Source organism: Paroedura picta, chromosome 1, assembly GCF_049243985.1.
Source record: "Paroedura picta isolate Pp20150507F chromosome 1, Ppicta_v3.0, whole genome shotgun sequence".
NCBI lineage: Eukaryota > Metazoa > Chordata > Lepidosauria > Squamata > Gekkonidae > Paroedura > Paroedura picta.
Genome location: NC_135369.1, coordinates 148,822,573 through 148,845,570, shown reverse-complemented (window position 1 = coordinate 148,845,570; position 22,998 = coordinate 148,822,573). Strand labels below are relative to the sequence as shown.

At 43.4% G+C, this 22,998-nt stretch overlaps 1 protein-coding gene across 5 annotated transcripts in view; it reads right to left on the bottom strand.

Moving 5' to 3' along the window:
• The window catches only part of KHDRBS2 (KH RNA binding domain containing, signal transduction associated 2), a 537,632-nt gene extending 516,366 nt beyond the window's left edge, over positions 1 to 21,266 (bottom strand). For all 5 annotated transcript variants that reach the window (XR_013226200.1, XR_013226203.1, XR_013226205.1 and 2 more), the window contains exon 1: positions 20,990 to 21,266. Coding sequence is in view for 1 of the 5 variants with exons in the window: in XM_077307912.1 (XP_077164027.1) it covers positions 20,990 to 21,080 (91 nt within the window). In the remaining 4 variants the exon portion in view is untranslated. The remainder of the gene's footprint in view (positions 1 to 20,989) is intronic.
• Positions 21,267 to 22,998: the final 1,732 nt, after the last annotated feature.

The window sequence follows — 22,998 nt, the reverse complement described above, 5'->3', positions numbered from 1 at the left end:
CCCTGGGGGGTGCTGCTGCCAACAGCAGCTGTGCAGTGCCATGTCGAGGGGGAGCCCCAGCCATGGCAGCCGCCGGGGAGCACCAAAGGTGAGCCAGCGGCAGAGTAGCAGGGCAGCCCCCGAGGCATCAAGCAGCCACGGAGGAGGATGAGGAGGAGTCGTGGCCCAGTATCGACTGATCAACCAACTGGTCCCGATCCCCAGACTGGGGTTGGGGACAGCTGCACTAAATGGTTCCATACAATAATTGAATCTCTACCCTGCCTTGGAAGCTCACTGAATGACCTTGGGCTAGTCACACTCTCAGCTTAATCTAACTCCCAGGATAGTGGCTGTAAGAACAAAATGGAGGAGCAGAGCACCAGGCACTTAAAAATAAATAGTTTTTCTGGAACAACTTTGTAAAGACAGGAGAGTAAGGGCTTTTCTGCATGCCATAAATTTAGTGTCATGCTTACCATCTATATTCCGGCTGCTCCGCATGACATCGCCAACCTCCCGTGTCTGGCCAGCAAACTGCTTGCTACATCTGCCATTTTAAAGCACAAGTTGGGGAATCCCCAAAAGTGGATTCACCAGCCTAAAAAGCTTTATCTCCAGGCAGACAACCAGCAGGCCACCAGCACAAGAAATGTATGGAGGCAAAGAAGTGCTTCATCTGCCTCCAATGTCCCACCCTCACCTTCACCTCCCTCTCCCCTCTTCCCGGGATGGGAAGTTCTTTTTAAAAATGGAGAACCACCTGGATCAACAAATAGGCAGATGCTTGCCTCAGCTGTGATTGTCTGTGCCTCTATGAATATGTGGATAGGCAGTTAAACGAATAAGTCGATTTAAAAAAAAATTGCCGGTTGCCAGAAGTTCATATATCAGTCAGCCATGCCAGGAGGGGATTGGTTGGTGACAGTGGTAGGCAGGCCAAAGTGCAACAAGACTAAAGTGTCTTGCTCTTTCTTCTTGTGTTTCTGGCAGCGAGTGAGAAGTGCAAGACATGTGAAAAGCGCCCAGAAACATTCGAGACAGCTCAAGAGGTGTGGAGTGCCAGTGAGCTGCAATTATTTCTCATGCTTTGCCGGACAGCAGGCTTCACACAATGATGCCCAACGTGAAGAAAAGCCCTAAGAATCCTAGCAATCTGACTGACTGTTCTTCATCTAGAAGGGAGGAAGTATGGTCAAAGGAGCAGGTAGTCTCCAACGGAGCCAATCAGGAGGGGGATTATTTAAAAAATACCAGGAAGTTCCTGATCTAAATATGCCTGCAGGATACTCTCCATATGCTGCTGAGTTAAGCACACTACAAAACTTGCATAATACAATGTAGTAGGAGGCAAAAGAGGTCAAGTGACCCGAGTCTGGTAGACCCAGGAAAAGTTTATTCCCTCAAAAGACTCCTAGGACCAGCTTCTGGTCTTGGCCTGATGCAGGGTCCATTTCTGCACATGAAATTGATTAACGTTGTAAATAAGAAATTCTGTGGAATGGTAAAAAGAGAAAACCAATCAAGAAAGTGTTCCCTGGCCATCAGTCACACATCCATCTTTCAGGATGGGATCTGGGCTAGAAAGGCTGCAAAGGCAGTCAAAGGCAGAAAGAGATCGAGCTCTGCTTTATCTAACAATACAGTGAAAATGGTGATATGGTAACTTTTTCATTCATGTACATCAGACTGATTATTCTGTGAGGTTTTCAAAAGGTTCATTAAAAAAAGAAACTTTAAGGTACAAACCTAATAGCTAAATAGAGAAAGATTAAGAGCCTTTAATTTACATATTAAAGGAATTTGAAGCCAAAGGAATCCCATTTTACCTTTTGAAATGGGAAGCTCAGAAGCACTTAATGTCACCGGTCTAATCACAATGTTTCCAAAGGGCTATAATTTCAGCTCCAATTTGTATATCTCTGGCAGCATCTGTCTGATCAGAATGGCAGTTGTGATTATTGTTTCAAATATATGCAAGTATAAAACACAGTCTGTGCAGATGTACTTCTGAACACAAAGTCCAAAAGGTTAGCACCAAAATAACAGAAAACATTTGTAGTGAAAGATTCTGCCAAGGGTGAGAAATGTTAAATCAAATGACTCCCACCATTTCATTTTTTTTTAAAAAATTAACAGGTGGGTCATTTCACAATTTTATTAGCAGCTGCTTTTATCTCTCATGTCGAATTAATCAAAATGCAATGGAAGTCTTCTAGAGCTGCGTATTAAGCTTTGAAAATATATAATGATGAGGTTCAAAAAGGTAATGTTTCTCCGGTGTTTGTCTTAGGACTGAGTACACCTGTGAATTCTCTTAAATTTGCCTTTTGGGCACTTTTCCCCCTTCTTCATTTGATTTGAACGGAGATCTTTCCTGGCTGAAGATCTGTCTCGTTTGCTGTCATGCCGAGGTGTCCTGTGTTCCCTCTTCCCTTCCACTGGTCTCCGTTTTCTCTCCCACTCCTAATTTCCTTTTGCATTTCTTTATGGATGCATATTACAGTTCGTTAATGAGATCTCTCCCAGGATGAATACAAGAACTGGGGGAAGAAGGAGATGGATGATTAGAGCAAGAAGAGAAAGGAAGAGCTGAGTGTTGCTGCTAATTTTTAATTACTTCCCATCTCCAGTTCTCCCGTTTTGGGTGCTTCAGCAGGGCTGTACAATCACAGCCAATCCAGGGCCACAGGGTATAATGCAAGCTGATTTTTCTTTGTTTTCTCTAATTAGGCTTCTCTTTCTTCTCTCACTGCAGGATGCCTGTTCTTTAGTTAACAGTAAAAATGGTGAAGAATGCAATCCTAAATAGGCCATTTGGAAGCAGCCCTCATTGAAATTAATGGGGCTGATTTCCAACATAACACATGTTTAGGGGTCAGGCTGCAAGAAGGAAAGGATGTTCTTTTACAATTTCCCTGACCTAACAGAAACCACCACTTTGCTGTCGCTACTGTTTGCTGAATTTCACATTACTCATCTCCGCTTTGCAACCATCAATGATTCAGAGAGCCATGGCCCTCTCTTATGATTCAGCACCAAGCCCAAAAAGGAATTAGGAATACACTACATTACCCACCTGAAGAATTCAAGAAACAAGTGAAGAAAGCCAGAATGATACTCAGAGAAAATCTGCTATGAGACAGGCCTCGAAGAGAGAATAACAGAACATCACTGGTCACATATAGCTCTCAATTCAAAACCGTTCAATGCGTCATCAGTTGAATTACAACCTCTACCGAAAAATTACTGTTCTCTTTCACAAGTTCCGGGGGACAAACCTTTTCTTGCACACAGACAGCCGCCTCCTGCCGATCTCAAACATCTCCCCACCCACAATAATACAACATCTAATTTGAACACAGACACTGGTGCCAGAGTTTGCAATAAACCCAGGTGTCAACTTTGCTGTCACATACATCCAGACAACACAATCACTGGACCCAGCAACATCAATTACACCATCACATGCTCATCTTCTAACATCATATATGCCGTCAAATGCAAACAATGCCCTTCTGTTCTCTTAGTAGGACAAACAGGGCAAGCCCTGTGCCAAAGGTTAAATGGACACAAATCTGACATCAGGAAGCACAAGACTGATAAAGCTGTGAGACAATACTTCAACCTTCCAAGACATTCAATAGATCACTTTAAAGGAACTTCCAGAACAGAACGGAAAGGGAAATTGCTGAAATGCAAGTTATTACAATACTCAGAAAAATCCCCCAGACTCAACAGGGATATTGGTTTTTTAACCTCACTACATATGTTAACCTATATTCTTAATAACCTCTCGGAAAGGCCAAATATAATCTGTATTGTTATTTATCTCTTCATGGGAATAATTAATTTGAATGAGTCGATTGTAATGCAGCTATGGCTAGTATCATGCAATGTAGTTTGGAATGGTATATAAATGCTTTTCTCTGGTCTGTGAACAGAGACAGCCAAATGCTCTACTTCAAAGAAGGAATTGCCCTAAGACAGTGGTTTCCAACCTTTTTATCACCGGGGACCGGTCAACACTTGACAATTTTACTGAGGCCCCGGGGGGGGGGGTAGTCTTTTGCTGAGAGACATCGCCGCCTGAACCCCTGCTCCACTTGCTTTCCCACCAGCGCCCTTGACTTCCTGCTGCCCGTTGGGGGGCGCTGCCAGCAGCAGCTATGCAATGCCACACTGAGGGGGAGCCCCAGCCATGGCAGCCACTGGAGAGCACCAAATGTGAGCCAGTGGCAGAGTGGCAAGGCAGCCCCCGAGGCAGCAGCCAGGGAGGAGGACGAGGAGGAGCCGCAGACCAGTCCCGGTCCCCGGACTGGGGGTTGGAGACCACTGCCCTAAGATACTTCCATGCTTGAGAGGACAAACAGGGGGCAGAAAGGCAAGTTCTCAGCTAACTGCTGTCAGCAATTGATCATCTCTTAATGTAGACATATTTATTATACACAACATGCAATTCAATCTCAAGTGAATACAAACACATTCAAATTGCTGTTTTTCCTCCTATTTATCTCTGAAACCTTTAACCGATTTACTCTCACACTTTGCCTATGAACTGATTACTTCAATTCCATGACATTGTATCTGAGGAAGTGTGTGTGCACACAAAAGCTCATACCTTGAAGAAACTTTGTTGGTCTTAGAGATGCCACTGGACTCTGTTTGTACACTACATTTATGTTTGTTATTATCAAGGTTTGCTCATTGCTATACCACCATGAGACACACCAGACCAGTCCGAAGCTCCAGTGCTTCTCTTACCTATTGCTTGCATCCTTCTCATCTCATCTCATTTTTTTCCAAAATAACCCTCACTTTCTACCTTAATTTCAATATTTTCAGGGGTGTTTTCCCCCCTGTCATGAGGATGTGCTGCCATTTAGTACTAGGATTTTCTTTAAAAAAAGAAAAGAAAAGCTGTTGGGGTCCAATCCTGACAGTCAACGTGATGTCACTTTTGCTGGACAGGTGGTCTTCCCCTGGCAAACAAGGCTTGAAAATGGTATGAGTGAGCGGCATTGGTTGCAGCGTGATCAGGAAGCTAGCAGAAGTGGAGAATGGGGCATCCCCATTGCCAGCAAGTAATGGGGGTCATGGATGGCATTTTGTGGTTCATTTTGGTTTGTGGTTTGTGGCTTGTGGCTGAACCACAAACCAAATGATGAACTGATAAAACTGGGAGGTTGGTTTGAGAACTGAATCTGCTCATAGCAGTGTGTGACCCCTGCTTTCTGCTCCCTGCCCAAAGCGGCAGGCAATAGAAAGCAGGAGGATAAATGGGTTGCAGTCTTTGTTTTTCATATTTAAGTTAACAGCAGACAGTATTTCATTTCATGCAGGGCTCAACCCTAAAAGTTGTTTGGAATGATGAGGATCGACCATAATAGCTGCCAAGCCACAGCTGAAGATCTCTAAGCGCATGCAAAATGTCTATCTCTTGTACAGCCTTTATTACACACCACATGGGATTCAAAGGCAGTATTAGAGAAGAGCTGAAACTATTAACAGCATTTCACAAACAGTAACAAAAAGTAACTTCTTTGACTGTTTTTCGTCTAAACATTCATATATTCATTTGCATGGTTTCTTCCTGCTCTTTCAGCCATCTTTGTTTATGCATGAGGCTGTCACGTAGCCAGCACTGATTGACTATTGAGCATTAAGTCATCATACTATAACTGGTTGGGATCCAGGTAACATGATCTCATTCTCAGTTGGCTAAATAGGTCCGCAAAGATGTCATCAAATACCCAAAGCTGGCTGGTAATACGGTGCTGTCAGCTGATTCACTACATGACTCTGATTGGCTGACAGGTCTCAAAACAACCTTGTTGGATTCAATCATCTCCTCTGCTGGTGAAAAACAGCTATGCTGGGGAACATGAGACCTGTTTGTGCAAAGACATGTGTGTGGGGTCTAAATTGAGACCAACTAAAAAACCTGGTTGGATCCAGCTTGCAGTCCTTACTCTCAGTTATTCATTTGGCCTTAATTAGTATTGCATTATTGCTCCCATTAAAAAAACTTAGCAAGGATCAGTCATTGAACAGGAAATATGGTATGTAAGTAGATGCAGAGAGGGGAATGGGATTTTGAAAGGCAAATGTTTCCCTAACAAAAGCCCTTTCGTGTGGTGACAATATTCCTACTGTCCTCTCCAGGCACTGATTTTCACTCCACAATCAAAACAGGAGACCATTCAGCAACTCCCAAACAGGAAGTTTTTGAGGACTCGTGTTCTCTAGGTAATAAATATCCATTGATTTTCATTTGCCTTATTGAGCAAGGTCCCCATATCTTCCCTCCCTGCCGAGCATCTGCTGCAGTGATACTGTAGCTGTCTTGCACTCAAGGCATGCAACTGGATCGGTAAATAGTTGCTACACGGAGTGCATTTGTTACCTCTGCGGTTGTCAGGTGAAAAGCTATTGTGTGCATCTGCCTGTGTATGGAGACAGAAAGCTGGCTTTCTAACAAACCAAGGATCTTTGCTTCCAATCAAGGACCTCCTGCCCCAATCCACTTATTTCCTATGGATTTCTTGGCATTGTGTTAATATTTCCATAAAGTGGGTTTTGGGCCCCATGGTGACTGATGATGTAAGAGGACATCAATGCAAACTTTGTAGCCAGCACCCTCTTCTTAACCAATAACAGAAGAACTAGCAGGAGTCATTTGCTAAGCATTTAAATGGAACCTTCATTTCACGCATTAAGTGATCACTGGACCCTGCCATGGGGAGTGGAGAAGAGAGAAGCCACATGCAGTGGGTCTGATGAACGTTCACCATGAAAGTTCTGCATCATGAGAGAGGGGAAAGGTTTTGGGATCCTTGATGATGCATCCTCTTCCTCAAGGGGGAGGGGGTCCCTGCCACTAGGAATTAGTGATCTTTCCAGAGCATTAACCAAGAATTTGTTCTGGATCTGTTCACTGTAAGCCTGCAGGCATGGCTTGTTACTTGTTACTGATTTACCGGGAAGCCTCATCCTGTTCTTTCAGAACAGGTCTGCTTCTTAATTAAGAATCAATGAGCTACAGAATCCCATTTAAGGTCCAAAACTTACAGAGGAAGCGGTTTGTACCCTGGACCTCATTATGTGAGTGGTTATTTCCCACTCTCAGGTGTATGTGTGTAAACATACAAGCAACAAGGAAGCCCAATGTCTTGTAACTTGCTAGTAGGTCATGAAGGAAGACCCCCATTTCCAGAATAATGATAAAGTTAGTGTCTGGTTTGGACAGCAATACCCCCTTTATGGCTCAGGGGTTGTGAGATGCATGGCAGTCGTGCACAAGATACTCACAGTTGACCTTTCCATCCTGGAAAGTCTCTGCAAACGAGCAAAGAAAATATTCCTGGCTGAAATAATTATGGCAGATACAAGAGAGTCCTTCCTTTTACTGTACAGTTCAATGCATTTCTATCTGTCAGAGCCTCCCATGCTGCAAAGCCAATGATTTATGCAGCTTGCCAAGGAGTGCACTGTAGCATCCCTTTCACTCCTCAGGGACTGAAGCACATCCTTCGCCCTGGAAGTCTCACTCTCTTCCCATGCCCTTGCGTGGTCCACTAGTAGCTCTGACAACATGTATCATGTCAGTTCAAGGGATGAAAGAATTTCAGGGACACAAAAGAAGGAAATATATTCACTGATATGCGTGCACGCACAAACACTTGAAATGTGCATCTCTCAATTTTTCTTTCCCTTTGTGCTCCTTTGGTGGCGAAGGCAAAGTCTGTTCTGAAAAGAAACACAATATGTAATTTAATACATATTTTCCTTTCTCCCTCCACTTCTTCCTTTATTGCCACAATTGTACAGATTTAAAAAAAAACAATTCTCAGATGTATAGCATTCTTAACATTCTGCCTATTCAGCAATGCATTAAATGTTGCAAAACAACCCTAAGAGTGAGATCTCCATGAATTAAAAATGACAGGAAGAACTAGCTAGGTTCACTTCAACAAGTCACTTCAGTAGAACAACAGAAACAATCAGTTCATCAGCTTTATAACACATTCAGGATGCTTGAATTCAGATTAGCCCTGTTCGCAAGTTACAGTGAATGCATGTCTAGTATGCTAGAATTATTCTAGTATGCTTGAATAATTCTCCTATCACATGGAACATTAATATCTCTGAGAGAGGTTGCTTGGTGTAGAGGTTAAGAGCAGCAGCTTCTAATCTAGAGAGCAGGGTTTGATTCCTCACTCCCCCACATGCAGACAGAAGAAGAAGAATTGGTCCTTATATGCTGCTTTTCTCTACCAGAAGGAATTTCAAAGAGACTTACAATCACCTTCCCTTTCCTCTCCCTACAATGGACACCCTGGGAGATGGGTGAGGCTGAGAGAGCCTTGATATTCTTGCTCAGTCAGAACAGCTTTATCAGTGCTGTGGGGAGCCCAAGGTCTCCCAGCTGCCTGCATATGGGGGAGCAGGGAATCAAACCCAGCTCGCCAGAATAGTAGCTGCCGCTGTTAACCATTACACCAAGCTGGGTGACCTTGGGCTCATCACAGCACTGATAAAGCTTTCCTGAATGAGCAGTAATATCAGGGCTCTCTCAGCCTCACCTCCCTCGCAGGATGTCTGTTGTAGGGAGAGGAAAGGGAAGGCGATTTTGTAAGCTGCTTTGAGTCTCCTGGTAGAGAAAAGCAGCATATAAAAACCAACTCTTCTTCTTCTGAATGCATTATTTAAGCCAGGTGCTCACCCCCAGTTTCATTTGTAAAGTTAATGTTTGTTGGTTCTTCCTTGCATTACATACATACATGGAGAAAGTGTGTATGTTTAGTGTTACCTAGGAACCATGTTTTTGTGGTGTGCAATGCATGTATATGTGCACTGTGCTGCTCACACACTAATACACATGATCTTGCACCTTGCTGGTATGCATGACCTTGCCTCTGAATGCCATGAGAGGCGTCACATGTGTCCAATGTCTCCAGTCTTCCAACAAACACCAATATGGACACTCCATTAAAGCCACTGTGAACACAGAGGTCTAACTCATGCAAGACTCCAGTCTGCCACCTCAGCCGAAAGATCACTGAAGGGTACTATCCTGCCTACTTCATCCTTATGGAAAGTGTCAGATGCCATGAAGATCAGCACTAAATATAAGTATCTCTAGAGTTTATTTTCTTGTCTCGCTCTTGTTTTCCTTGGTGGCCTCAATTTTGCTGATTTTAACGGTTTAAAGAACAACTGCATAAATACGAGAGGTCATTTGATTTTCTCCTAAGTTGATTTGTTTACATATTTACTTCCCTCCTACCCCATTTTCCTTTCCAATAGGGACTCAAAACAGTTTTTCATAACCTCTAATGACTACCTTCTTCGTTATAGTTTAGGAATGATAGTGCAGAGATTTTGAAGCTGCATTCCAGGGAACCTTGAGGTTTCTGGGACATCTAGCATGAAATCCCTGATGGTGGTGACCAATTTTTTGAGTGACAAGTATGTTCCATTTTGCTGATCTTCTTCTGCCACACACTGGAGAAGGGGAGGGCACATTGCTTTTTGTTTGTTTTAAAGTGGAATGTGTAAGCCACCCTGAGGAAAGGTGGGCACAAGCATTTAAAGAAATAAATATATTCCAGGGGCTGGGTTCAGCAAATAAAAGCTTTGATCAAACTTTCTGGTGCAAATGTAAACCAAGAAAGCACCTCAGAATGTGCTGATCCAGGCATTTTGGACAGTAGTCAGATCAAGGTGGAAAGGTTTCCTTGGCCGTAGGAAAATTGAACTCCACTGCTCTCAAGGAATCCTGGAAGAACCATGTCAAGCACACCTACCGCTTCAGCTTCAATCTCCTGTTAACTATCTACCCATCTCAGGTCTATGTCAACATAAAGCAGAAGTCCAGTGGCCCCTTGAAGAGGAGCAGCATTTATTCCAGCTCCAGCTTTCTTCTTACAGAGCTTTCTTCTTCAGATACAGTGGCAGGAAAGAAACCTGCTTCTTTCCTTGCCCCTTTATCCAAAGAAAGGAGATCTGTCTGATAAAAGTTCATACATAAACACTCATCGTCATCATGGTGCCACTGGACGGCCTCTTTGTTTTGCTCCAGTAGACCAACATGGTTACCCCACTGGATATATCAATATAGCGGACTTGCCAGTGGCTGAAAAATCTTTAAGAATAATTTGAGAAGTATGCAGCTCTAGATCTGGTGATGTGTGCAGTTCACAATGCATCATTTGATTTGGACAATTTCACTATGCTACCTCTACGGAGAGTTGGTAGTAGCAGCTTTCCTTCCATGGTCCACTATCCATCTGCAGCCTTGTCATTTTAACAGATATTACAGGGAGTGAAAAGAACCCCACATAAATTGCTTCATTTCTGTGAAAAACAAGTTAATAGGAAACTGGTGGTTACCATAGACTCCTGCACCTAAAATGCCCCAAGAATATGACAAGACTTGTGTAGTTTTTCTTGAATAATCCTATAAACCAGGGGTAGTCAACCTGTGGTCCTCCAGATGTTCATGGACTACAATTCCCATGAGCCCCTGCCAGCATTTGCTCTGTGGTAAGGGACTCTGTGGTAAGGGACTTACTGGCGGCAAAAGGAAGTCAAGGCCTGTGTCACCAGCAAAGTACACTGGATACAATATCATCATGTTGATGCAATGCAGGGATACTCTGCAATTTGGGTAAGATCTCTATGGTAAAAATGACTCCCACCATAGAATTTTTGCCCAAATACCAGGGCATCCTCACATTTGCCAGTGATGTGATGATGTCACTTCTAGTGTGTGATGGAAGTGACATCACTACATCACTGGTGACACTATCCAAGGCCTTTCTTTGTGCCTAGTAATCCCCGTACCCGGTGGTTGCTAGGGAATATCTGACAACCCTCGTAGGAACATGAAAAAGTACACCCACATCAGTGACATAGTTTTATAATAGAATTTTCTGGGATTCATAGACCACCTGGAGTTTGATAACCCTCTGTATTTATACAATAGGTCTTATAAATGGTATAGAATACTAAATGAAACTGCATCTGTATCCACTTGAATATACAGTGAGAGTCTAGAGTACCATCCAAGATGGGTCATTACTCCTGGCCAATGCAATTTTCCTCCTGGAAGACTCTGCCAGATGTAATTGCTATTGCATTGTAACTACTCTTTGCAAATTGATTCAGTAAACAAACATCCTCTTCTAACAATATGAATTGTGTTTGTGTGCTTCTTGCAAAGCTAGCTTTACCCTAAAGTTCTTAGCAACAATAGCAGCAAGAACACACAACGGTACCTTGACAGTGCAATCCAAAATAGTGTCATACCCTGAAGCCAATAGGCTTAAAAGGGCATAACTCCGATCCGGTTTGCACTGTCAAGTACAGCCTTGGGTCAGCGACCAACATCAGCACTCCAACACTATGAGCTGTGACAATGATGTAGCGATAGTCAGCCCTCATGCCAATTCAAGGCACTTATTGCCTATTTATCAGCCCGTAGGGTTCAGTAGGTGAAATACTGAATGTAAGGGTCTGTAAGATGATTTAAGCAATGCCAACAGCTGTCTGGACAAGCTGTCATGAAGGGAAAAAAATCAGTCCGTATTGTGGGCAAGGTTTCCCCCTCATTGTTCCACTGAAATCACTGAGACAGAGTTATAGAAGCAAGTATAGTATTTCAAGAGGGGTGACGTAGGAGGACAGCTGGCTAGTTTCCAGAAGGTCAGCTAGCACCTGGCCAGTTGCAGGGATATTTGGTGGGGAAAGAATGCTGGACAAGGTGGACTTTGATGTGAGCTAGCCAAGTTTTTTTTTTAATGTTCTTTGAATGAGAGTCATCCTCACTTTGCACAGGTTAGTGCAATGTTTTAAAACAACATTTGGTTATGGGAATTCTACTAAAAGAAATAAAACAGACATGCCAAGCTGGTCAGCCCACACTTGCTCTGGGGTATGACTGGCTTCCCACTGCACAAGCTTCTGTAGGTCAGCAGTTGTCTTTTGCCTCTGAAAGGGCATCCTAGGCAAAGCTGTTGTGTAGGGCAGCCCACAATTCTTGTTCCTGCAGCAAGCTAATCTGACTCCTCTCTTCTTATATCTGTATCCAATAAACAGTAAGATTCAGTGTTGACATTTTTAATTTTTCTGGTTCCTACTGTTAGACATTTAGGTAAATCTACAGATTTTCTAGTTCAGTAAAGGTAAAGGTATCCCCTGTGCAAGCACTGAGTCATGTCTGACCCTTGGGGTGACACCCTCTAGCGTTATCATGGCAGACTCAATACTGGTTTGCCAGTGCCTCACTGGTTTGCCAGTGCCTTCCCCAGTCATTACCGTTTACCCCCCAGCAAACTGGGTACTCATTTTACTGACCTCGGAAGGATGGAAGGCTGAGTCAACCTTGAGCCGGCTGCTGGGATTGAACTCCCAGCCTCATGGGCAGAGCTTCAGACTGCATGTCTGCTGCCTTACCACTCTGCGCCACAAGAGGCTCTTCTAGTTCAGAGTTGCAAACCATTGCAAAAGCATGACCAGCCTCATACAGAAACAGACCACTGGTCCATCAAAGTCACTGTTGTCTACTCAGACTGGTAGGGCTCTCCAGGCCCTGAGGCAGAAGGTCTTTCACATCACCTTGTACCTGATACATTCAAATGGAGATGCCAGGGATTGAACTTGGAACTTTCTGCCTGCCGACCAAATGCTCTAGCACTAAGCCGCAGCCGACTTGTGTGCATGCATGTCAGTCACTATGTTGCACAGTTAAACCAAGCTGCCCACATTAATATCCAAAGGAAGAAACTCCATATCACTTGACATAAAAACTTAATCCCAATTGATTTTTAAAGACTCATATATACACCACCACTTTGCATCAATATCTGAGAGATCTCCCAGCACAATGAAAGAAATATATACAAGAGGTCAAACCTAATTCCCCCCCTCCCCCCAAAGATTCTCGCAACAGCAACAATTTTATTGTTGGCTGAAATAATTATGGCAGATACAACAGAGATCATACAATAACACTCTAGGACTGAGAGGCAGACCACCCAAGGAGGAGTTATCTCTGTGAGGAACTGATTTGGGAATGGGGAAATAATGCAGCTCCCCTCCCCCCCAAGCTCTTTGAGAGCAGGCCTGCTTTCCCTTTCTTTCTGTAGGAAAAATCGGTCCTTTATTTTGGCCTCAAGGAAGCTCTTCATAAATACAGGTTGCCAGCACTAGGCTGGCAACTAGTGGAGAGGAGGGGCTCACCACCAACATCATCCCGGAAGTGACATCAGCATGTCAGGACGCTGGAAACTGCCTCCTGCATATCACCCTCCATGTTTTCTCCTGCCCTCAGGTGGAAAATGGCAACCATAGATGATGTGATCAGGCTTGGGGGAGGGGGGGTGCTTGGAATTCCCAGTGTTCTGCTGCTGGCTGAGATCTGTGTTTATATGGAACAGGCTGGCCATGAGGCAAATCATTTCAACTTGTCTCTCCACATTCTTCTTGCTAGTCGTCTAGGGTCCTCATCACCTCTGTGCCTGAGTAGAGTAGCCTTTGTGGCTGCAAATGCTGACATTAATCCTGGGGCATAAGATCCTACCGTTTCATAGAAGCCTGTTGAAATCTAATAATGGTCAGCAGTGAAACCAACCAAGGGGAAAGAGGAAGTCTCTTCTAAATAAAAGCTGCCACCAATTAGAAGACCCCGTCCTTTGCGGCCACCGAACTCACTTCTCTAGGCACAACAGATGAAACAGGATCAGCAGGCATGAATGCAAAATCCGTATGAGAATGCATGGGAGCAGGTGGTCATTCACATTCTCTGGTTACATGAGGCTTTAAAAATGGGAAACCAGGAGCTGGAATAATATGCTGCCTATAGTCCAAATGAGATAAGCAGTTTTTCAGGGCTCTCTCAGCCTCACCTACCTCACCGGGTGTCTGTTGTGGGGAAGGGAAGGAGATTGTAAGCTGCTTTGAGACTCCTTATGGCAGAGAAAAAATGGCATATAACTCCTTCTATCTGGCCAGATATTGTCTAGCTAGACAGATATTGTCCACTTTGACAGTGGCTTTATAAAAATATATGAATATACTTTATATGGTGTTTTATCATTGCTCTATCCAACTTACCATGGTCTACCTTGATATGCACTAGCTCTCAGGCATAGAACGATCCTCCCTAACATACATTATCTGAGATCCACAACCATGGGGGTAGAACCTGAGAACTGGTGCATATAGAGCATTTGTTGTGCTATATCACCTTACAAAGGCTTCAAGTGGTTGTCTTATCCAGAACCTTCTAATGGGATCTGTCAGGGGCTGAGTGTGGACATTTTCTGTGCAGTCTGTGCTCTACCAAGCTATAGCAAACAATGTGTTGACTCTCATATGAATATTTTTTTAGCTGTCTCCAATGAAATATTTCAGTAAGTAACAGGTCATCAAATCATGAGCATCATTCATATCTGAATCAGCTCCAATTTAGTCTTTTAACTATTTATTTACTAACAGTGATATCCTAAACAGAGTTACCCCTTTCTAAACCCATTGACTCCAGTCAACTTACAAGGGTGACATTGTGATTAGGAATGACAGCTGTCGGCAGCCGCAGGAACAAACAGGTCTACGCAGAAGAAAGTCCCATTTCTATCAATGTGGCTTACTCCCCGAAAAATATTTTTAGGATTACTACCGAATTTTTTTGATCTATCTACTTGGAGAACTTTGATCTCCTCTTGAAAAAGAACAAAACAACCAAGAAAAGCCATTGATAGTGATTAATGGTATTGACAGTTAATTTATTGCAAAGTAAAATTATATTACAGTAAGCTCATTTGAGTTTCAAGCCATGCACAGACAAGATCAACTAATAAATTATCTTTGTGGCTATGACTGAAGATCCCATTGGGTCGCTAGTTATAACTCTCCACAAATAAATAACAAGTGTCTGAACGGCAGTAGGTCACTGGATTAAGTCATAACCTTTCCTTTCTAGAAACAAGACACCCTCTCCATACAGTATACCTTGCAAGGGAAAATAATTTGCATGCAGTGACCTTATCACAGCCCCTTGATTCCCAGCAGAAATATATATTAATGAGCCAAGCAGACCTTCTATGGAAGGCAAATTTCAAGTACTGAGTAATAAAATCAAACCTACTTGTGAGTTCACATCGCACAGTATTCAGGAAGAAAAACAAAGTTTTTTTAAATGCAAATATTGTTGCATATAATTGCTGTTATGCTTTTAATAGCATTTTTAATTTGCATGGTATTTTGAAATCTTTAACCTGATTCTTTTTACAAATTGCAGGTGCATGTGAAATTTATCACTATTACCTCAAAGTTGCAAATAAGGAAGATGTAGCAGGCTTACCTCAGAGTAAATGTCACAAAAGTATATGGGCTTACTCCAGTGTATATGAGCATGGGACTGAAGCCTCAAAGACTGAAGATATATAGTTGTACAGGAGGGATTTGAACTTAAGTATCTCTGATCTGGGTCTACCTGTTGTAAAGAGCTCTAGGGAGAAGTGAGGCATACGAGGTGGTTGTTAAATGAGCTACAACTTTATGACAAACCATCATTCTATAAAGGATTAATTGCCACATTGATTACCTAATGACCATCCCTCTATTACAGGTAATCCTGCCTTTTGGAATGTGTTAGTGGAGATTCAGAGTCATTTCTCCCCCTAATACCAGGGTATTCTAACTGACCTGAATTCCTGGGACAGTCATAAACTCTGTTCTTGCCTCTTCAGAGTCACAGATATCCACAAAGACATGTCAAGGCAGAACACACACAGACAGTCCTCTGTCAGGGAGCCCTGGATACACCAGGTGAGAAAAACCCCAAGGGGTTTCAGATTCCTGTTTCAGCCAGGGAGTAGTCAAACTGCAGCCCTCCAGATGTCCATGGACTACAATTCCCATCAGCCCTTGCCAGTGAAGTCCATGGACATCTGGAGGGCCGCAGTTTGACTACCCCTGCTCTAACCTGTTCTGAGAACCTGTTCTAGAGAAGACCCCTTCATTCACATCTAATATCCTGGTGGCTGATCAATGTACTTTATCTAACAATTTAGTCATTAACCCACACAGACCCTGCCTGCTTTGACCTACATTTACTAATAATGACTTATGCCCTTAAAAGGGTAAGCTTCCCTTCAACACTAACTGGGAAGGAGGGGAATCATATGACTTGGCAATCTGCCAAGCTATCTCCTGTTCTCAAGGAAGGTAGAGAAAACATTAGAAGGCAGCTAGAAAGACTTGTGCTTCTCATATACAGTTCTCACTCAGCAGATTAAAGCCGAAGTCTGGTATCTGCAGTTCCCTTAGGAATGCTAAAGGTCTTGTACATGCTGAACAAGATGGTTCACCATCATTCTGGCACATCATTACATCTACAGGTGATTTACAAAAGACTCTGGCTATGCACCTAGATGATGCTCTGGAAAGAAATAGTCCCAGTCTAATCCCTGCTGGGTTCACAGAGCTAATAGAATCATAGAATCATAGAGTTGGAAGGGGCCATACAGGCCATCTAGTCCAACCCCCTGCTCAACGCAGGATCAGCCCAAAGCATCCTAAAGCATCCAAGAAAAGTGTGTATCCAACCTTTGCTTGAAGACTTCCAGTGAGGGGGAGCTCACCACCTCCTTAGGCAGCCTATTCCACTGCTGAACTACTCTGACTGTGAAATTTTCCCCCCCTGATATCTAGCCTATATTGTTGTACTTGTAGTTTAAACCAATTACTGCGTAATAGTGTGAACTGTTTCTTAGGAAGTGGGCAGGAGATGCTTGTGCTTTCAAAAGCCCCTACTCCATATTGGATAGCTCATTCTTGGTGTGATGCTGCATATTCAGAGAGATCATCTAAGATTTTTTCATGACTCTCATGTTCACTTATTTCTCAAGAAGCAGCAGTTCACTGAGAATTCCAGCACTGCCCATGGAGGGACATAATGATTTTTCCCTCAGCGATATGCATAACTTTATATTTCAGTTGGGCTTTCTAATCACTCGTATTTGCTGATGGAAAAACAAAATTAAAATTGGGGGGGTGTTAGAAACTTTGGCAAACAACAGGGTGCAAGACTGCAGATTCCAGTTGAGTCATCCTGTGCTGTGCTTATCATCACAAACAGCCAACCTGCATTTAATTTGTGTTCTCGGGTTGCCCTTTCTGTCTTGCGCACATTGAAACTCACACAAAAGCAGAGCCTCGTGTCATTTCACCACTGTGGTGTCCATACAAGAAGACTTGAAACTGGGATGTGTAGCCCTCAGTGCAGCTACAATAGTAGAGTGCTGCACATAAAGAAAGCTGTTTGAATGCCCTTATTGCTAGGTGTTCAAATGTTCCGATAGCCATTGAAAGAAACTTGGTTGAATGATGAACTGTGATCACTTCCCTGCCTGCTAGAAAGGTTAACGGCTTGATCCTGTATGGTTAATACAGTTAACAATGAACATAAAAAGCTGAGCAATTATTCTGCCTGTTATAACACATAACTGCACAATGCTCCACAGTTATGATGGGGAGACTTTCTCTCAGGAGCCGAGATTTTACAGGTGCTGAATATTTCCCCTTCAATCCTGCTCATATTTTAATTGTGTATTAAAGATTTAAAGCTGTGAGCCCTACAAGGTTAAAATGACAAGCTCCAAGCAAGAGTGTCCTTTGAGTTCTAGATGCTAGGCGTGCCCATACATAGGATAGATCTAGAAGAAGGTGAATTTCTGTATATAACTCATTGAAATCCACTGAACTGAAACATGTAAGAGTGCATTTTGTTTTTGGCAGGAACTAAGATGCCATGCCTTGCAATGCTGCTCTAAGTAGAACTGCAGCTGCCTAAATCGATTGAAGTCAAGGGGTTTCACTGGGTGTAGCTCTGCTTACAATTATATGGCTAGTTATACAATGAGAGAGATAAATCAACTCTATGTATCCAACTATTTCTATTGCATATATTCTTGGTTCCATGGATGCTCTCTGAGAAGTAAGCCTGTTGAGTTCAACAGAGCTTTTCCTCAAGTAAGTGTGCATAGGATAGCAGATTGTTACGGACCGTGCTCAGGACTGTCATATGCTCAAACTGTATCCTAAGGAATGCTAAAATACTTCTGAAAAATTTTCTTGCATTTTTATGATCCACTAGGATAAAAAGAACTGGACCTGAAGGTTGAAAGAGACTGCTTATTGAAAGTTTTATTCAGGAAAACAAAGTATCCATTAGAAATAAATTAGACACAAGGGCATGATGTATGGCATTCCTAGCAGTTGGAGCCCTAGGAAAATGCAGAAAGTGTTTTTAATTGAATCAGGTATTCTAGATTTAAACTCTATTTAAAGAATTTGTTTCTTGCATGCCTCCCTAAGGATGCCGAGTAAGCTTGGCTAACTTTTACCCCCCCAAAGCACTAGCAAGTGACATGAAAAATCACTTCCAAGTCTAAGAGAATGCAAATCCTTGGGAAACAAACCAAAAGAACCTTACTTGTGCATTTCATTGAAATACATTACTGATCAGAGTTCTTCTGTTACAATTTATAAAAAAGGCTTTCCCTTTATTAACTTGCGAGCTATTAACAGCAAACAGCCAATATCAATGTTATAGTTTTAACAGAGATCATGAAAAAATCATTTGTAACACTAATGGGATATTTAGTTTACAGGGCATTGCGTTAAATAGTGGTATAATATATAAAATTTGCTTTCCTGCGGGCAGTCTGCAGCAAGACAATTAGACCTGGTAGGTGTGCTTGCTTTAATGAAAGTTTATCTCAGTACTCCTTTTTAGTAGATGTCTAAAGCACAGCTCCTGAAACCTTGACAGATGGTGTTTTGAAGGATAATGCCAGGTAGCTGGTGTGCATCTCACATTAGCTTTCTCTCCGTCTTCATAAACAGCTCACCTTAGTCTCTCTTTAATATTCACATATGTTCACCTACAGTTACATTCAGTGGGGAAACACAGCTTAATATTAGTTACTATGAGTCTCTGAGAGTAGATTTCTTGCTTTAACTGCAAAACCAAATATGAATATGTTTTTGGAGCCATGCTACTGTTTCATTATGTTTTAAAATTAAAATTAGTTCATGCCCTTTCATTCCCCACACCCATTTTATTTTTCTTTCTCTCCTGTTTTCCCTTTCCTTCTCTGAAATCCACATTGTGTTTCAGTAGATAGTTCCCCCTGCTGGGAAAAGTTCAAATTACATATCTGTGGTATATCCCTTTGGGTAAATTTTTAAATTCATCCCATTGGTGTTAATTGATTTGCTATAGAAACTAGCATAGTAATCTACACCCGATCAGTATAACTACTGTAAATATACCCTATTCATTGACTGTCTCCTCATTATCTGCAGGTGCTGATATAGTTTTGTATAATTTTCAGAAATGTAGGGAGACCTGAAGATTCTTCCAAGATTCATCCAGAAAATATCAGATTAAGTGTTTTTCAAAAAGCAGATAAGAACACAGGAATAATATTTCTTAGCCTAATTATTTTTCATATTATTTCTTAAGAGAAATCTTAGATAGATTGATTTTTATAAATCAAAGATCCTTTAAGTTTCCTTCTAACTTTCTATGGACCATATTGATCTGCATATGCCAAAATTGTTTCACATTTCACCCAATTTTATCATATGTTAAGGAAAAATTAATAATATGCACATAACATCAAACAAATAAGGAAGTCTCCCTATTATAGCACTGCTGTGCCTTACGCACTGATAACAGGTTTATAGTAACTAAATAGTTATACAAAGACACTAACTTGGAAAGTTCTGTTAGCAACTTTGCAATGAAGTAGTTCCACAGTCCCAACATAAACACATCAAAGGTCATTCCCAGCCCCTCATTGTTACCTTCCTAGTCCACCCTCCAGGAAGATGGATCAAACCTAACAACGCAATTGACAAAGTTAACATGTTTGTACTGAAGTCAAATGAAATGTTGAATTCACAGGTAACAGATTCAAGAGCATTAAAAAGAAACAACAACCCCGAAACCTCAAGCCTTTCATGAGACCATAGCATTCATTTTTGGGAATATAAAATTAGGAAACACCTAAGCTCCATCTGCCACACAGAAAAGCAACTTCAGTAACTGCAGTTAGGAAAGACCATTGATTATTGAAGAGGAATTATGAAAAGGAAACAAAGCTCGCTAATGGGAACAAATCCTACCCATGAAAATGCAGTAATTGGTCTGGCTATGAACATGACTGTTCTTTAACACATGGAAATATTCACATTTTTAAAAAGGCATCAATTGGCACGTTGGGTAGCAAGAGGCTCCAAAATATCTGTTGCAGATGGAACCAAAGAAAATCTTCTCTCTCTCCCCCCCCCTTGTTCAACCATCTCCAGCAAATGTTTGCAAAATGCACAAGTGTTGCTTATTTATTTTCACACAGGACACTGATCCCGGGAGACAAGCCTATTCCAGAGTCCGAACACAAACTGTCCTGACTAGTGCTGAGGATGTCTGCGGAAACCTGTCAGCTTCTATAGCTTAACCTTGTACTTGACGAAACGCTGCCAAAACACCGCCTCCTCTGCTAAGGTTTCTATTATGCTCCCCTTCGCATGACTGTATCAAGGCTAGGACAATGTGCCCATCGATAATGAAAGGCAAAACTCAGTCTCTTTGCCACGGCACTTTCCGACTCGCCTCTGCTGTGCAATCTCTCATGCGATTAAGTCCTTCCGTCTCAACCTCGCCTGTCTCCGCAACCTCTGCCTGCCTGTAGATCTGAGATCGTATCAAAGAGAGCTTTGCTCTTTCTCCAACGCAACCAGGGCTGGGCATCTGCATGTGTTTTTTTTTTCTTAATTATCATTTTGTGCCCTTAACACGTCTCAGCTTAGACTCAGGGCAGCAGTCGAGATTTCCGTCCACTGTAGAAACTGCCAGTTCTTTCCTAGGAGCCCAGCAATAGGCAAGAGAGAAGCAATCGCGATCCCACCTCGGGAGAATCAGGCAAAGTCTTACCTTCAGCCAAAAGGCGCATTGCATGAACAAAGGAGGGATCCAGGCTATCTTTCTCTGCCATCAGCTCGGGTAAATATTTCTCCTGCTCCATAGTACAGGCGGCCGCACTTCGGCTCAGCTGCCTGCCCCAAGTGCTGCTGGAAAAGGATAGTCGCTGGAGCTTCGCGGGGTGAGACAGGTCTGCCGCCCGCCCGTTCTCTCCGCACTTGGGATGGCTCAGTTGCCCGCGCGCGGCACACACCTCTGGATTCCGGCTTCAGCACCTCGGACAGCGCTCCCCCCCTCCCCTCCCTGGCCACCTCCCACCGTCCTCTCCCGCCCCTCTGGCGGCGCGCGTGTTTGCTCGCCCGTCAGTGTGCCGCTCGCCCGCCCGCCCCCCCCCCCGCCCCCTTCGCCCGTCACTGAGCTACAGTCTCATACCAGAAGCCTTAACTAGGGAGGTGGGGAGAAGCCTTCCTCCCTCCTCTCGCGCCTCCGCATTGGAGAGAGCGCGTCGGAAGGCGGAGATGTCCTGGGCTGCGCTGCGGCGAGATTGGCTCCGACCTCGTCTCGCCGGCGGAGGGACACAGTCGGCAGGGCGGCCGCGGCGGTGGGAATGAGACGCGGGAGGGAATTGGGGGGGGGGGGGGACGCCGGGAGCGCCGCTCGCTGTCCAGCGTGCTGAAGCGGTGAGAAGGGCCGAGCGACCTCCGCCGAAACAGCTGCTGATGGGGAACCACGGTGGAAGTCAGGGCGAGCCTGTCCCTGTCCAACCCGCCCACCCCTCGAGGCTGGCAATTCACTGCCATGCCCTTTCCTTCTGACGTGCCGCTAAGCAAATCAATAGGGGAAAGTTGTCACTTCTGTCCTGATGTTAACCGCCTGATTGCTGCTATTTAAAACATGCCGCTACCGGCCATCTTCCAGCTCTAGGTCCCGTCTCTGCTTGGCACTCCCTTCTAATGGGAGTGAGCCGACTGTCATGCCTGATAAAGATAACTGAAATTCATTGCTGTTTTAATCCATCCGGGGGAATCTTTCTTCTCCTTCTCCTGTGCTGCTAAATACCCTTTGGACTCCGTCCGTGTAAGTTTTGCCAGTGGGCACTGTGAAGAGGCCACGGACTATGTTGCTTTTTTCTCCAGTTGGATGGGATGAACATATCTAAAGGACAACTGTAGTGTTTCTTCCAGCAGTGTGCAGAGGAAGCCATAAGCAATGCTTTCCCTCCTTATGGGAGAAAGAAGACTCATGGGGGGGGGGGGAGCACAAAGTCCTTTCAGCTGAACAAAAGAAGGGAGGGCAAGATTTCACCTTCAGACTCAGCCTTCTTTTCAGATGAAGACAAAGTGCCTGACAGTTCTTAACAGACTCTAGTGCAGCAATGGCACAGCTAAGGTAGCTTGCCTTTGTTTCCCTTCTTAGCCCTGCAGGGTTGCTCCAGGCAGCTTTTCAGGGCACCTCTGCTAAGACTCAGGGCAGCCCTTTCTGAAACATACAGAATGGACTGAGAAGCTCATAGAAATGCATTCTGTTCTACTTTGTGGGAATGAGAGATCACTCAGCATTTCTGAATGGCCATAGGATGTCTGGCCTCTGGACAGATGGCATAGAGTTGTTTCATTTATAAGTCCACCCACGAATGGTCATTTCAGACTAAGAATACGTGGAAGTTAATCTGAATTTCCCGAAGAGCCCTTAAGATGAACTACTCAAAGAAAGCCAGAGAACTTGCTCATTAATCATCAGGGGATTTGCAATGCCATCCTAAACACAGCTACACCCTTCTAGGGCCATTGAAACCATCTGTTTAGAATGTCATTCTTCATTTCCAGCTACAGAAACACACCAGAACCACAGCTGTATCTAAAACCAAATAAGTATTTCCATAATTTGAACCTCTGTGAACTGAAATTTAATCACACTGATTTAAATGGCCCCCACCAGTGCATCCACTCATCCTTTAGTTGCTTAATCTACTAATTTAACCTGCAGCCCTAGTTGGAATAAATGTGTGTGTATTGGGCTTT